Raw genomic sequence first — 14,275 nt, forward strand, 5'->3', positions numbered from 1 at the left:
GCGGTATGGGGTAGCGATCAGCCGTGGTGACAGCATTGAGACGCCGATAATCGCCACATGGCCTCCACCCCCCAGATGCCTTGGAGACCATGTGTAACGGCGAGGCCCACGGGCTGTCAGACTGACGGACAATTCCCATTTCCTCCATCTTCCTGAACTCCGCCCTTGCCACCACCAGTTTGTCTGGCGGTAGTCTCCTGGCCCGAGCGAAAACGGGAGGGCCTTCGGTGCGGATGTGATGGACCACACCGTGCTTAGCCGAAGGTGCGTCAAAACGTTGGACGAGCAGCTCTGGGAACTCTGCCAGAATCGCAGCATACGAGTCGGGGGCCGCGACGACGGCCTGGACAGTAGGGCTGGGCGAGGAGGCGATTGTCGGAGCGACGTGCTCATCTTCGGCGGAGGGTCGGAGGTCGTTACCGCGGACATCAGGAACCAGTGAAAAAGCCCTGAGAAAATCTGCGCCCAGGATCGCTTGTTTGACGTCGGCTATGATGAATGGCCATTCGTACGTGCGGAGGCCTAACACAAGGGACATCTTCCGTGTACCGAAAGTGCGAATGGGGCTGCCATTAACCGCGATGAGGGTGGGACCTGTCTTACCCGATCTGGTTTCGAGGTCGGTCGGCGGCACTATGCTGACGATGGCTCCCGTGTCTACCAAAAATTCTGTGTCCGTGAATCGATCATGGACATAGAGGCGCCGGTTCTGGCCAATCGTAACTGCCCCTATGTACGATCGGCCGAGGCATTTCCCGCGAAGGTACAAGGCAAACGACAGTTGCGGGATTCGTTACCCCATCGTAGGTGATAATAGCACCAGCCGCGCTTGTGCGGATCTTTTTGGCGGGCTTTCGGAGAATTGGCGGGAGACGTGGCGCCATCTTGCCGTCGCTGTGGCGTGGTCACCGATGTCGAGACTTTGTTGATTGAACCACTTGCCTTGTTTTTTGCCGCTATGAGCGCGTCCGCTTTCGCTGCATATGCTTCGGGGTCCTTAAAAGAACAATCCGTAAGCAGCAGTCGGACATCCTCGGGAAGTTTCTCGCGGAATGCCTGTTCAAACATCGGGCAATCCGTATGCTCACCGGCTAGCATCATCATTTCGGCCATGAGGACGGAAGGCAGTTGGTCTCCAAGATCCGGTAGGTGCAGATGTTTTGCCGCACCACCATGCTTATTCAACCCGAAGGTTCGCAGTAATACCTTCTTCATGGCCTCGTACTTGTCTTCCGCAGGTGAATTTACGATGAACCGCATCACGCGCTTGGTTGTGTCTGGCGATAGGGCGCTGACGAGGTAGAAGTACTTCGTGGATTCGTCCGACACCTTCTTTATATGGAATTGAGCCTCGGCGTGGATAAACCAAGCTTGCGGTGCGTACGTCCAAAATAACGGAAGATGAATGCCTGCCGCGCTTGACTCCGGTGTGCCCTGCTCGGTCATCGTCAACGAGGCGTCGGGTTCCTGCTCAGTCGGTGATCGTCCAGATCACGTCGGGGTCACCAATATGGCGAGTCCGAAACTTGTTGGTTGTAGACGAAGTTTATTGCAGCCGCAATACACGAATACAAAGTTAAACAACAAGGTACAGGACAACCAATACAAACTTACTGTCTTCCTTGAAGACTTCGCCAAACTGACTAAATCGGGCGCCAAACGCGCACATGACATCGCTGGCCAATCAGCGATGTCGTTCCCTGGACCAATCCCCATGGTCGCGTTCCCACGTGACCTCGCTGGCCAATCCGAGGGTTCGACGACCTGGACCATTCTCTATGGTCGCTACATGTAGACCGTTGGGCCCAAACTTCTCCTGCATTGGTGCAGCACCCTCTCCTCCCCCCCCTCCCCCTCCCCTCCCCCTCCCTCCTCTCCCCCATCCTCCCCCCTCCCTCCTCACCTCCCCCTCCCTCCTCCACTCCCCCTCCCCTCCCCCTCCCCTCACCCTTCTCCCTTCCCCTCCCCTCACCATCTCCCTCAACCCCCCTTATCCTCCCTCCTCCCCTCCCTCCCCTCTCCCTCCACCCCCTCCTTCCCTCCCCCTCCCTCCCTGGGAGAAAGATTTAAACTTTAAAATGTGAATGACTTTAAAAATATAACACCAATTTCAATGAAACTACTTCCTTTAGCACCAAAGGGATGATGATGAGTAAGTTGGGCTTAAAATTGTCACACTATCGTGTACCGTTTTGTCTGTAGTTCAGTAACAAACAAACAAACAAACGAGAGTTTTAGTATATAGATAATTGTTTCTACCTCCACCACCTACTCTCGCATACTCACAACATCAGGTCTAGTTCCAACTCCTCTCTAGAACACGCTATTCTATCCTGAAAGCACTAATTTAATTTGTTTTCTTGGCTTCCTTTGGTCACCTGATTTTCTCAGACTACATTTTGATTAAAGTCTTACTGTAATTATTCCTATATCTTTCTGGCTAAATCCTTTATTTCTTGTTCCTACTGCATGGTTACTATTGTTGGCAGACCAATTTCCCTCCTGGGATAAATAAAGTTCTATCGTATCGTATCATATCGTAAAGGGCCTGTACATCTCCACAAGTAACTTCTTGCTTTTATTCTTTCATATCCCCACCAAGCCTGATGCCAAAGTGAATCAGTAATGTAATCAAGCTCTTCATGATCAATGGCATTGCAAAATTGCAGATTGGAATCTGGCATTATTTTCTCTGTGGCATTTGTGCTGGGAACATACAGGTACTTTGATTTCTGTACTATGATCCTCCAGAATGATTCCAAAAATACTAAACTCATCCCTTTTTTTCACCATAATATTCCCAGGTAGGATGTATAAAGATAAAGGTAATCATACTAAGTGCACTTTGAAAGTAATGTGTAAAGGATGTTAATTTTTGTTCTTCCATCATAGAGCAAAGACAACACAGTGTTCTTTTTCCAAACTCTGGATCAGTATGTGCCAGTGGGATTCATCACGGTCCCGGGACCAGTGGTGAGCTTGGAGTGGTCCCCACATTCCTTTGTACGTACTGCACTGCATTCAATAATAGAGTGAAATTAAATAATTGAATTTTTGTGAAACTTTTTTCTGCTTTTTCATTTGTAATCTTCTCATCATGCTTATTATCCTGCTGAATTACAAATAAAAAATTAGATTGTTTAGGTCCAGATTATCATGAAACGGCTATAAATTCACTCTCTTCCATCTCCACCAACTGGAGCTCATTTTTCGGCACCTTGCCGTTTTACCGCAGAAGATGAAACCACACTTTTTCTTTCACTGCTTCGCTTCTCACCAACAAGGACCCAATCAGGACCAACAAGGACCCAATCAGGCTTTCCAGTTGAAGCAGCGATTCACTTGTGCTTATGATTTAGTGAATTATATTTGGTGTTCACGATGTAGTCTCCATTCCAGTAGAGAAACCAAATGCAGATTAGGTGATTACTTTGCAGAGCATCATGAGACTGCACGAGTGACCCTGAGCTTCTAGTTGCCACATTAATTCCCATCCCACTCTCACTCCCGCTTCAATCTCAAATATTAAGTATTCCTCTTTCTTTAGAGAAAGGGCAAGAAAATTAGCGATAAAATGTGTACTAAACTGGTGCAGACGTGATGGCCTCCTTCAATGGCATTAATATTGATTGATTTTTATGATTTAAATGTTGGTTGTGCATAAAATTCTTGTTTTTAAAAAAAAAATGCTAATTTGCTAAAATTTGCTAAAAAGAATGGTTGTATTCTTTTTTAGGAGAGAAACACATTGCTTATATTTTGTGAAAATGGATATGTCGTTCAAGCAGCATGTCCAGAACTTGAGGAATTGGACACAACTTTAACTTTTGAGATTCCCCTTCAGAAACAGTACTACCGTTTCAAGAGCATCAGGTCCAGCATAGAGGTAATTTGCATTTCATTGGATGCAGTAACCCCTAGCCCATCAAACTATAAAAACCTATCTGCTATAGGCAGAATGCAAGATCATGTAGAGAATATAGAGTATAGAAGTTGGGAGGTCATGTTACAGTTGTATAAGACGTTGGTGAGACCGCATTTAGAATATTGTATTCAGTTCTGGGCACCATGTTATAGGAAGGATATTGTCAAGCTTGAAAGGGTTCAGAAAAGATTTATGAGGGTGTTGCTAGGACTAGAGGGTGTGAGCTATAGGGAGAGGTTGAGTAGGTTGGGTATCTATTCCTTGGAGCGCAGGAGGATGAGGGGTGATCTTTTTGAGGTATACAAAATCATGAATAGATCAGGTAGATACACAGTCTCTTGCCCAGAGACGAGGACCAGAGGACATAGGTTCAAGGTGAAGGGGAAGGGGAAAAGATTTAATAGGAATCTGAGGGGTAACCTTTTCACACAAAGGGTGGTGGGTGTATGGAACAAGCTGCCAGAGGAGGTAGTTGAGGCTGGGACGATCCCATCGTTTAAGAAACAGTTGGATAGGTACATGGATAGAACAGGTTTGGAGGGATATGGACCAAGCTCAGGCAGGTGGGACTAGTGTAGCTGGGACATTGTTGGCCGGTGTGGGCAAGTTGGGCCGAAGGGACTGTTTCCACATTGTATCACTCTATGACTCTATAAAATCATTGCATCTATTGAAGTGAAGAAGCCCTTCTTTGACTTTATATCCAGTGTTTTCTTAGAAATTTGATAATAGGCAAGCTTTTAATTTTTCATCCTAAATGGTTGAGATCATGGGACAATAGACAATAGACAATAGGTGCAATGTAGGCAATGTAGGCCATTCGGCCCTTCGAGCCAGCACCACCATTCAATGTGATCATGGCTGATGATCAATGTGATCAGGGACCATCATAAACTTCTGATGAAAACATGCTGAGAGCTAAGAGGCTAGTCAAGTTGCTGAACCCTTTTGTAGGAGGAACTATTTGGACAGATAAAGAAAATGTACTAGGTGTTGTAACTGTGTAATCTGAATAGATATCTCATGAGGGTTCCATGATTATGAGGAAAAATAGAACCATGTGTGGACTAATAACTTACCAAGAATTAGGTTAATCCATATTAATTTGGATTGGAGAGGGGCTGAGAGAGCTGAAACTAGAATATTAATTCTTCTGTTATGAACTGAGTATTCAGAAACTGATGAATCCAGAACAGATCAGCAATTGAGACACTTTGTATCTGGGCCTTATTGCTGAAAAATGGGAATGTTCTGTTTTGGGGTAAGTGCTGGTTATAGAAGTAGGTTAACTCAGGAATCAGAGTTAGCTCATTTGTCAAGCGTTGTTGGGCCTGAATAACCTGAAGCAGGCTGGAATTCTGATAGTTACAGAAAGAAACTGAAATTGTGGGGAATAGCAAGATTGGAAAAGCTAATAAAAAGATTCTAAAATAAGGAAAAGGGAACAGAGCGAAGTGATAGAGATTGCGGTATAATGCTGTGGGTAAGGGTAAAACTAATGCAATGTATAGAAATGAAAAAAAGAGTAATGAATAAGAGATGAAGTAACTTAGAGAACTTAGGGGGCGGCATAGTGGCGTAGCTGTAGAGTTGCTGCCTTACAGCTGGAGACCCGGGTTAGATTCTGACTACAGGTGCTGTCCGTACGTTGTTTGTATGTTCTTTCTGTGACTGTGTGGTGCTCCGGATATTTCCCACACTCCAAAGACGCACAGGTCTGAAAGTTAATTGGCTTCAGTAAAAATTGTAAATTGTCCCTAGTGTGCAGGAAAGTCTTAGTGTATGGGTGATCGCGGATCAGCGCAGACTTGGTGGGCTGAAGCACCTATCTTCGGCCTGTATCTCTAAAGTCTAAAAGTCTAAATAATAACGGTAGCTGTTACTGAGGTGCTCACAGAATGCTTGCAGCATTCATAACATTTGATAAACTAAAGGAACAAATAGAAATACATTCTGACTGACAATAAAGCAAAAATTACTTGGATTGTGAAATTTAAGGATGCCTTTGAACTAAGAAATACTTTAGTTTAGTTTACAGTGAAAGCTTTTAGTTGCACACTGTCCAGTCAAAGAAAAGACAACATGGTCACAATCAAGCCATTCACAGTGTACAGCTACAGGATAAAGGGTGAAATAGTTAGTGGCAGATAAAGTCCGATTGAAGATAGTTCAAAGGGCTCCAATGAGGTAGATGGGAGATCAGGACTGCACTCGAGCTGGGAAGAGGCTGGTTCAGGTGCCTAATAACTGTCCCTGAATCTGGAGGTATGTGCTTTCACGCTTCTTTACCTTTTGCCCGATGGGAGAGGGGAGAAGAGCGAGTGGCCAGGGTGCGATTCCTTGATTATGCTGGTGGCTTTGCCGAGACAGTGTGAAGTGTAGATGGAGTCCATGGAGGGGAGTTGGTTTGCATGATGATCCGGGCTACATCCACAACTCTCAGCAATTCCTTGCAGTCTTGGATGGAACTGTTCCCAAACCATGCTGTGTTGTATCCCAATAAAGTTTTATCTATGACACATCTGTAGAGGTTGGTGAGGTTTGTTAGGGGTATACTGAACTACCTAAGCCTTCTAAGGAAGTAGAGGAGTTGGTGTGCATTATTGGCCATTGCTTCGATGTGGGCGATCTAGGACAAATTGCCGGTGATATTTATTCCTAAGAACTTGAAGCTGAGGAAAACGGAAATAAGCAAAATGGAAAGCAGGAAGGGTAGGCCTAATCACAAAGAATTATCATAAAGAATAAAAGCGATAGGGAAAAAGTAGTTCAGAAGAGCAGTTTGTGTGGAGCTGGATAAATGTTGGTGCAAGTGGTCTATGCAGCAAGGGTAATTCAATATTCTTGAGGTCTTGCATTCAAGAGAGAGCTAGATAGAGCTCTTAAGGATAGCGGAGTCAGGGGGTATGGGGAGAAGGCAGGAACGGGGTACTGATTGAGAATGATCGCCATGATCACATTGAATGGCGGTGCTGGCTCGAAGGGCCGAATGGCCTCCTCCTGCACCTATTGTCTATTGTCTATTGGGCAAACCAAATTAACAGTAATAGTGGGTAGATAAGATCACCTCTCCAGCATCATTTTTCAGTGGTCTAATATCCACTCTTGCTGCTTTCTTACTCTTTATATATCTTAAGACATTTCTGCTATCCCCTTTTATATTATTGGCAAGCTTACTTTCATATTTCATCTCTTCTCCTCGTATTGCCTTTTTAGTTACTTCTGTTGTTTTTTAAAAGCTTCCAAATCCTCTAGCTTCCAATTAATCTTTGCAATGTTATATGGCTTCTCTTTTAGTTTAATGCTGCCTTTGACTTCTCTTGTCAGCCTCGGCCGCCTCATTATCCCCTTAGAATCATTCTTCCTCTGTGGGCGGCACTGGGTCAAAGTTGCAGGGGTCGACCTGGCCTAGCAATGATCTTGGTGTGCTGCTCTATACTGTTGCAGACCGTATTGGATGCGCGCACTTGTCTGACCTCTTTGGGCCTTTAGGTGCCGCACCTGATCAAAGCGAACCCCAGATGTCTGCAGAGCCTTCAGCAGCCTACTCCACAAGGATATGGACCCAGACACGTTGACTCGTGAATGCGTTGACCCTCTCCTACCACAGCCACCACTCCAATTCCAACTCCATAGACCGGGACACCTCCCGCAGCCCCACATCCAGCCTCGGAACACCAAGAGTCCTTCAGAGGGTGTGGGAGGTGAGCCCCCAGCCTGTTCACCAGCACAGTTTCTCTCTTCCATGCTTTAGTGCTCAGGACAGTTAGTGCCAGCAGCAATTGATCCTGCTGACAGAGATCAACATTACATGAATCAATAAAGAAAGAAAAAGGATCAGTACCCCACACTTCCCAGTTGAGTTAGAATTACGATTGCCCTGAGTCAGCTTCAAAGATGCCTTGATTTTCTCTCCTGACGGTTAGACGACCAGTGGAAAAGGGAGAAAATAAAACAATGAGTTCTTGTGAAGGCACATTGACACTGTGATTAAATGGCTGAACTAGCAAGGCAGGCGTTTGAACCATTGATCCAGAGACAGAGTTTAAATCTTGCCATGGCAGCTGGGGAATTAATTGCAAGTTATTAAATAAGCCATGAAATTTAAAAAAATAATCTCGTTAGACTCAGTAACAACTTCCATGTAAATTCTTAGTTATCATAAACACCAGTCTGGTTCACTAAAGTCCTTCAAGAAAAGTACTATGCCAACATTATTTGGTCTGGCCCACATGTCATAGTCATACAACACGGCCAACTCATCCAGGCTGTTTTATAACTGAGCTTGTTGTATTAGCCTATATTCCTCTAAAACATTCTCCATTCCCTCCATAGCTGTTGAGTTTTGACTTTCTCCTTAGTTCAGGAGCCACAAATGAATCATTAATACTGGCATTGTAGCGACATCCTCGTTCTGTGAATAAATAACAGAAAATTGTCATCAGGAATCTATTCCATTAGGCCTGTTAGGTATACTCATGGTCAGGGATGAAAGATATATATTTTGTTTCATAGTACAATCATATCACTAACATTATCGATTTAAACCTTTTGTATTGATAGTGTTGGGTGCCTCATGGCCTTTGTATTGATTTGTAATACCTTTTAGAGGAATGGATTTTGCCAGTAAATAAATAGTCCAAGGGCATTAATGTGTGTCTGCTTGCTGAAGTAATCAATCTGAGCATTTCCAATTGTTGAGCTTACAATTTGTGTCATTGTGATAGAGAAACAATGAGCTTGATCGGATAAATCAAATAAAGGCAGAAAAAGAAAAAGAAAAGCAAGAACGGCTAAAGAAAAAGAAGGAATTGCAGGCACAAAATGCAGAATTAGCCACTGAGGAAGAGGAAGAGGAAGAGGAAGAGGAAGAGGAAGAAGAGGAGCCAGAGGAGGAACTCCCAATGATCTACATTCCCCCTCAACCAAGCCCCATATTGTGTGGTTTCTATTCAAAGCCAGACACATTCTGGTTGTCTGTGGTAAGTCTTTATGATCATAAACAATTCAAAGCATAGAAGCATAGAAAAATAGGTGCAGGAGTAGGCCATTCAATATGATCAGCTAAAGTCTGTACCCCGTTCCTGGTTTTTCCCCATATCCCTTGATTCCTTTAGCCCTAAGAGCTAAATCTAACTCTCTTTTGAAAACATCCAGTGAATTAACCTCCACTGCCTTCTGAGGCAGAGAATTCCACAGAGTCACAACTCTCTGGATGAAAATGTTTTTCCCCATCTCAGTCCTAAATGGCCTACCCCTTATTTTTAAACTGTGACCCCTGGTTCTGGAATCCCCCAACATCGGGAACATTTTTCCTGCATCTAGCCTGTCCAATCCTTTAAGAATTTAATATTTCTATAAGATCCCCTCTCATCCTCCTAAATTCCAGTGAATACAAGCCCAGTCGACCCATTCTTTCATCATAAGTCAGTCCCGCCATCTCGGGAATTAACCTGGTGAACCTACGTTGCACTCCCTCAATAGCAATAATGTCCTTCCTCAAATTAGGAGACCAAAATTGCACACAATACTCCAGGTGTGGTCTCACCAGGGCCCTGCACAACTGCAGAAGGACCTCCTTGCTCCTAAACTCAAATCCTCTCGCAATGAAGGCCAACGTGCCATTAGCTTTCTTCACTGCCTGCAGTACCTGCATGCTTACTTTTACTGACTGATGTACAAGCACACCCAGGTCTCGTTGCATCTCCCCTTTTCCTGTGCAGAATAAATAAATCTGTGCAGTTCCTAAAGTTTTAGAAACCTGTAATTAATGCCTTTGAAATTACTTTGGAGGGAGTACAGAGAAGACATAGTCAAATAGTGCTGGGGATGGGAATATTCAATTCTATTACAGAAACAAGGAGTGGTTAATTTACTATGGAAATGTTTAAGAGGAGATGTGATAGTTAAAATTATGAAGCGTTTTGTTGGAGAACTGAAGAAAACATTTCAAAGCATTTTATAGAAATGAAATAATTTTGTAGACTACACTTTAGGAAATGGAGCAGCCATTTTGTATACACCAAGTGATAGTAACCCAGCAATCTTTTTTTTTGCTGTTGGTTGTGGGTTAGGCAGTTTACGGACCACAAATTGTAATCCCCCTGAGCTTCAAAATAGCATGCAAGAATATTTTATATCCACTCAATACCAGGTTTTGGATTAAAGGTTCACATGAAAAATAATAATTCTGACCCTTTAGGACTCCTGAAATACTGTAATGAAGAAATAAGGTTGAACAGATTTTCATTGATTGACAATTATTGCAAGTGTAATAGGCCAAGTGTAACTGGGCACAAGTATAGCACCAGTGTAATAGCCACCTTCTCTGCTGACAAATACTACAATTTTCATTTTATGTACATTATTATAAGATAGAAGGAGCCCATTTATCCCTTTGGATCAATGCTGGTTCTGGGCAATTCCATTCACTCACTAATTTTCCCTGTATTCTATTCTCCCTACTTTCCCATAAATTTTACCAAGCATCTCCAATGAGAGCACTTCTTACAGTGGCCAATTAACGCCATGACACACATCATAGGAAAGTGGGAGAAAACTGAAGCACTTAGATAGAAACCAACGTGGTTGCAGATAGAATAGGTAAATTCCACACAGACATCACTCTAGGTTAGGATTGACCCCAGATTATTGGAGCTATGATACTCATGCTTAAAGGAAAGAACTTAAAAAAGAAATTATTATGGCCAAAAGAAACTATGAAATGTTCCTGGCGGTCCTGTTTCACAAATTTGCCTTGATGAAGGTTCGATCCTGACTACGGGTGCTGCACTGTAAGGAGTTTGTACGTTCTCCCCGTGACCTGCGTGGGTTTTCTCCGAGATCTTCGGTTTCCTCCCACACTCCAAAGACGTGCAGGTATGTAGGTTAATTGGCTGGGTAAATGTAAAAATTGTCCCTAGTGGGTGTAGGATAGTGTTAATGTACGGGGATCGTTGGGCGGCACGGACTTGGAGGGCCGAAAAGGCCTGTTTCCGGCTGTATATATATGATATGATATGATATGATATGAAGGAATGAATATGATTGATGAGGATTGAGCAGTTGTCTACATGGACTTTCGTAACGTATTTGACGAGGTCTATCATCATAGGTTGGTCCAGTAAGTAGGGTTGCCAACTTTCTAACTCATAAATAAGGGACAAGGTGACGTCACCGCCCGTACCCCACGTGACCTCACCCAGCCAGCGGCCACCTGCTCCCGCTCCACCAATGATGGCTGCCTGGGCGGGAGGCGGGTTGCTACGCAACCTCCGTTAGGCGAACACACGGCCCCGCTCCCCGAACACACTCCGTTAGCCTACACCAGGGATGGGCAACCTTTTTATTACTGCGGGCCGTATCATGAATTAATGAACAAGCAGTGGGCCAGTTAGTTTACATAAAAAAGAAAAAATATACTTATTTTATTAAAACACTTATTATATTTTGCATTAAAAAATTAAAGGCTAAAACCTATAAAACGGTTTGTCCTTAACCAAGGTTCACCATTTGTGATTAAAAACATATTTAATTCATAATTTATTTCTATTATTAAAAAGGAGCAAGGAGGTCCTACTGGAGATAAGCAAAGAGGACTGGTCTTTTTTTGCCTTAAATGTTCTTACAACATGAGGCACAAACTTTATTTTTTCAAAATTCTACATAGAACTTATTACACACCTGAAAAACTTCATAAAATGAACAATTAAATGTCCTTTCTGTGCTGGCGTTGCAAAAAACAAAAAGGGAACTTTCATCGCATGTTTTGGTCCTGTAATTTGCTGTCAACACTTTGGAATTCTGTAATTGATAATATAAAAAAACGAAAAAAAAATCTAAATTTTTTTTGTTGTAAAAGTACAAGGAAACTTTACAATGTAAACCAGGGGTCGGGCTTAATCCGGCCCGCCGCCTGTTTTTGTACGCCCCGTGAGTTAATAATGATTTTTGCGGTTTTAAAAGGTTGAAAAAAAATTCGAAAGAAGAATATTATTGCAACATAGCCATGCGTGAGGTGGAGGTGAGCTGCCAGTGATCCGGCCACTCATGGCAGAAGCGGTCGACCACTGGGCTGCGATACACCACCGACATTCACTGTAACCCTCCCACCCCTGGCCTCCTCCAACACGTGGACCAGACGGACACGTGGCAAACACGGACGGGATGGGCATTGCCCCTGATCACTCAGCCTCAGAGTTGGGAGGGAACGATGTTGACAGCTCACAATAACAAGGAATAAAATGTCCCCTTTTACTTTCACAAGATCAGATCTGTCCCGTCACTTGTCTAGCTGTTCAATATCGTTTTGCAGAATGTAGAAACGAGGGACTACTAATGCTGGTTTCCAAAAAAAGACACAAAGTACTGGAGTAACTCAGCGGGTCAGGCAGCATCTGTGGAGAACATGAATAGGTGACATTTTGTGTCAGGAACAACATATTTGCAGTGACACTATAGCTGTGCTAAAGGAGTACAATATACGTCGACATTACCAGACTGTTTGAGAACCAGATTAACTAATGTTCATTTAAATAGTGTATTGCTTTTGGCATCAACAAATGTGAACCCCCAATATTGATAAGCTTTTAAACAGCAAAAAACATAAATTTTCTCAATGATTTATTAAATATTTAAATTGAAACCAACTATTCCCTTTTTCTGTGGACTTTCCACTTTTCAATAATGAATGTTTCCAAATACCAATCAATATTATAATTGTCAACCTCAGAGTCGCTGTAGATCACTAAAGAGTTGTGGGTGAATGGAAGTTTGTGAAAGTTGCAATAAGGCAACAGAGCTTGGGATGAGTTCAGTTTTATTTAGATGAAAATGGGAAGTCAACTCACATAGAGAAGTGATCCATGGCAATCGGATACATTTTTGAATATGCATTGACAGGGATCTTTGGACTCCTCGTCCTCGCTAGAGATGACAGGTGAAATTGATATTAGTGGTGATGGTATTCAGCTTTTTACTCATGTCTGGCTGCAAGATTACTGATATTCCTGTGTAGAATGGGTCAAATGGCTCACTTTCATAAAGAATCTGTCTCTGGGTTGTGGTGAAAGTGACAATAGTGAATGAGTTTGAAAGGTTTTGGGTCAATTATGGTCAAATCACATTAACTATCTTTAATTATTTTTTTCAGGGTGATTATGATTGTGGATATCTCTACCACTGTAAGTTTGCAGATAATCGGAAAATTAGCGAGGACAGCACCAAGAGTGGGGAAGAGCCATTTGCTTTCATTGCCATTGAAGATGCAGCTGAAACCCCCATAAGAAAAATGAAATTCAAGTAGGCCATGCTAAGCAATAATTTAATTCTTATCTAAATTATTCTCTCGACATCTCAATATATAGCTCAAAATGCACAGTACAACTTTGGTCTCACAGTAGTTTTTTTTTTAATACAGATTTACCGTTATATCTTGACTTTTCTGCATCAACCACAACTTGTACTTATGTATCTGCCCTAATATAGTAAAACATCTCCTAAGCTATGTCGCAGGACAGTTAACAAGATCTTGCGCGTGGCAATGGTTTATGAAATTTTTACAGAGAAGAGGTGGAGAGTAGAATTTTCAAGAGGAAATTCTAAAATGTAGTATCGAACACAGCTGACACATGCCTGATTCTCCTAAAACAATTAAGATTGAAGGAAGTAGACACAAGATGCTGGAGTATCTCAGCGGGACAGGCAGCATCTCTGGAGAGAAGGAATGGGTGACATTTTGGGTCCGAAGAAGGGTCTTGAAGATAATCTGAGGGTTATCAATAAGGTAGATAGTAGTTCAGGACTGCTATTCACTTGTGGGTCATACCCTGGTTAGACTTACCAAAATGTAACATCCTGCACATTTCTGTATTAAACTCCATTAACTATTCCTCAGCCCATTTACCAAACCAAAAATTATCCTGCTGCAATTTTTGCTGTACAATGCCACTCACTTCAGTTTCATATGCAAACTTATGAATCATGCCATGTACATTCTTATCCAAATCAATTATATAGATGACACACAGCAATAGACCCAGCACTGAACCCTGAGGCACACTACTGGTCACAGGCCTCCAGTCCGAAAAGCACCCTTCCACTATCATCCTCTGCTTCCTTCCATGAAGCTAATTTTGTATCCTAGCTAGCTGTCCTTGGATTCCATGTGATCTAACCTTTCGGAACAGTCTGCCATGCAGAACTTTGTCAAATGCCTTGCTGAAATCCATATATGTAATGTCTACAGAGCTGCCTTCAATAACTTTAAAGGTCACATTTTCAAAAACTCAATCAGATTTGTGAGCACCATCTTCCACATACAAAACCATGCTGACTATTTCATCAGCCCTT

General features: G+C 42.9%; 1 protein-coding gene across 1 annotated transcript in view; it reads left to right on the plus strand.

Annotated features, from left to right (window-relative positions):
* cfap44 (cilia and flagella associated protein 44) overlaps positions 1-14,275 on the plus strand; it is a 115,933-nt gene that overhangs the window by 37,327 nt on the left and 64,331 nt on the right. The window contains exons 14-17 of the mRNA XM_078408713.1: positions 2,893-3,003; positions 3,737-3,886; positions 8,653-8,907; positions 13,077-13,225. Coding sequence (XP_078264839.1) covers positions 2,893-3,003; positions 3,737-3,886; positions 8,653-8,907; positions 13,077-13,225 — 665 coding nt within the window. The remainder of the gene's footprint in view (positions 1-2,892; positions 3,004-3,736; positions 3,887-8,652; positions 8,908-13,076; positions 13,226-14,275) is intronic.

This window comes from Rhinoraja longicauda, chromosome 12, assembly GCF_053455715.1.
Source record: "Rhinoraja longicauda isolate Sanriku21f chromosome 12, sRhiLon1.1, whole genome shotgun sequence".
In the NCBI taxonomy this organism is placed as follows: Eukaryota; Metazoa; Chordata; class Chondrichthyes; order Rajiformes; family Arhynchobatidae; genus Rhinoraja; species Rhinoraja longicauda.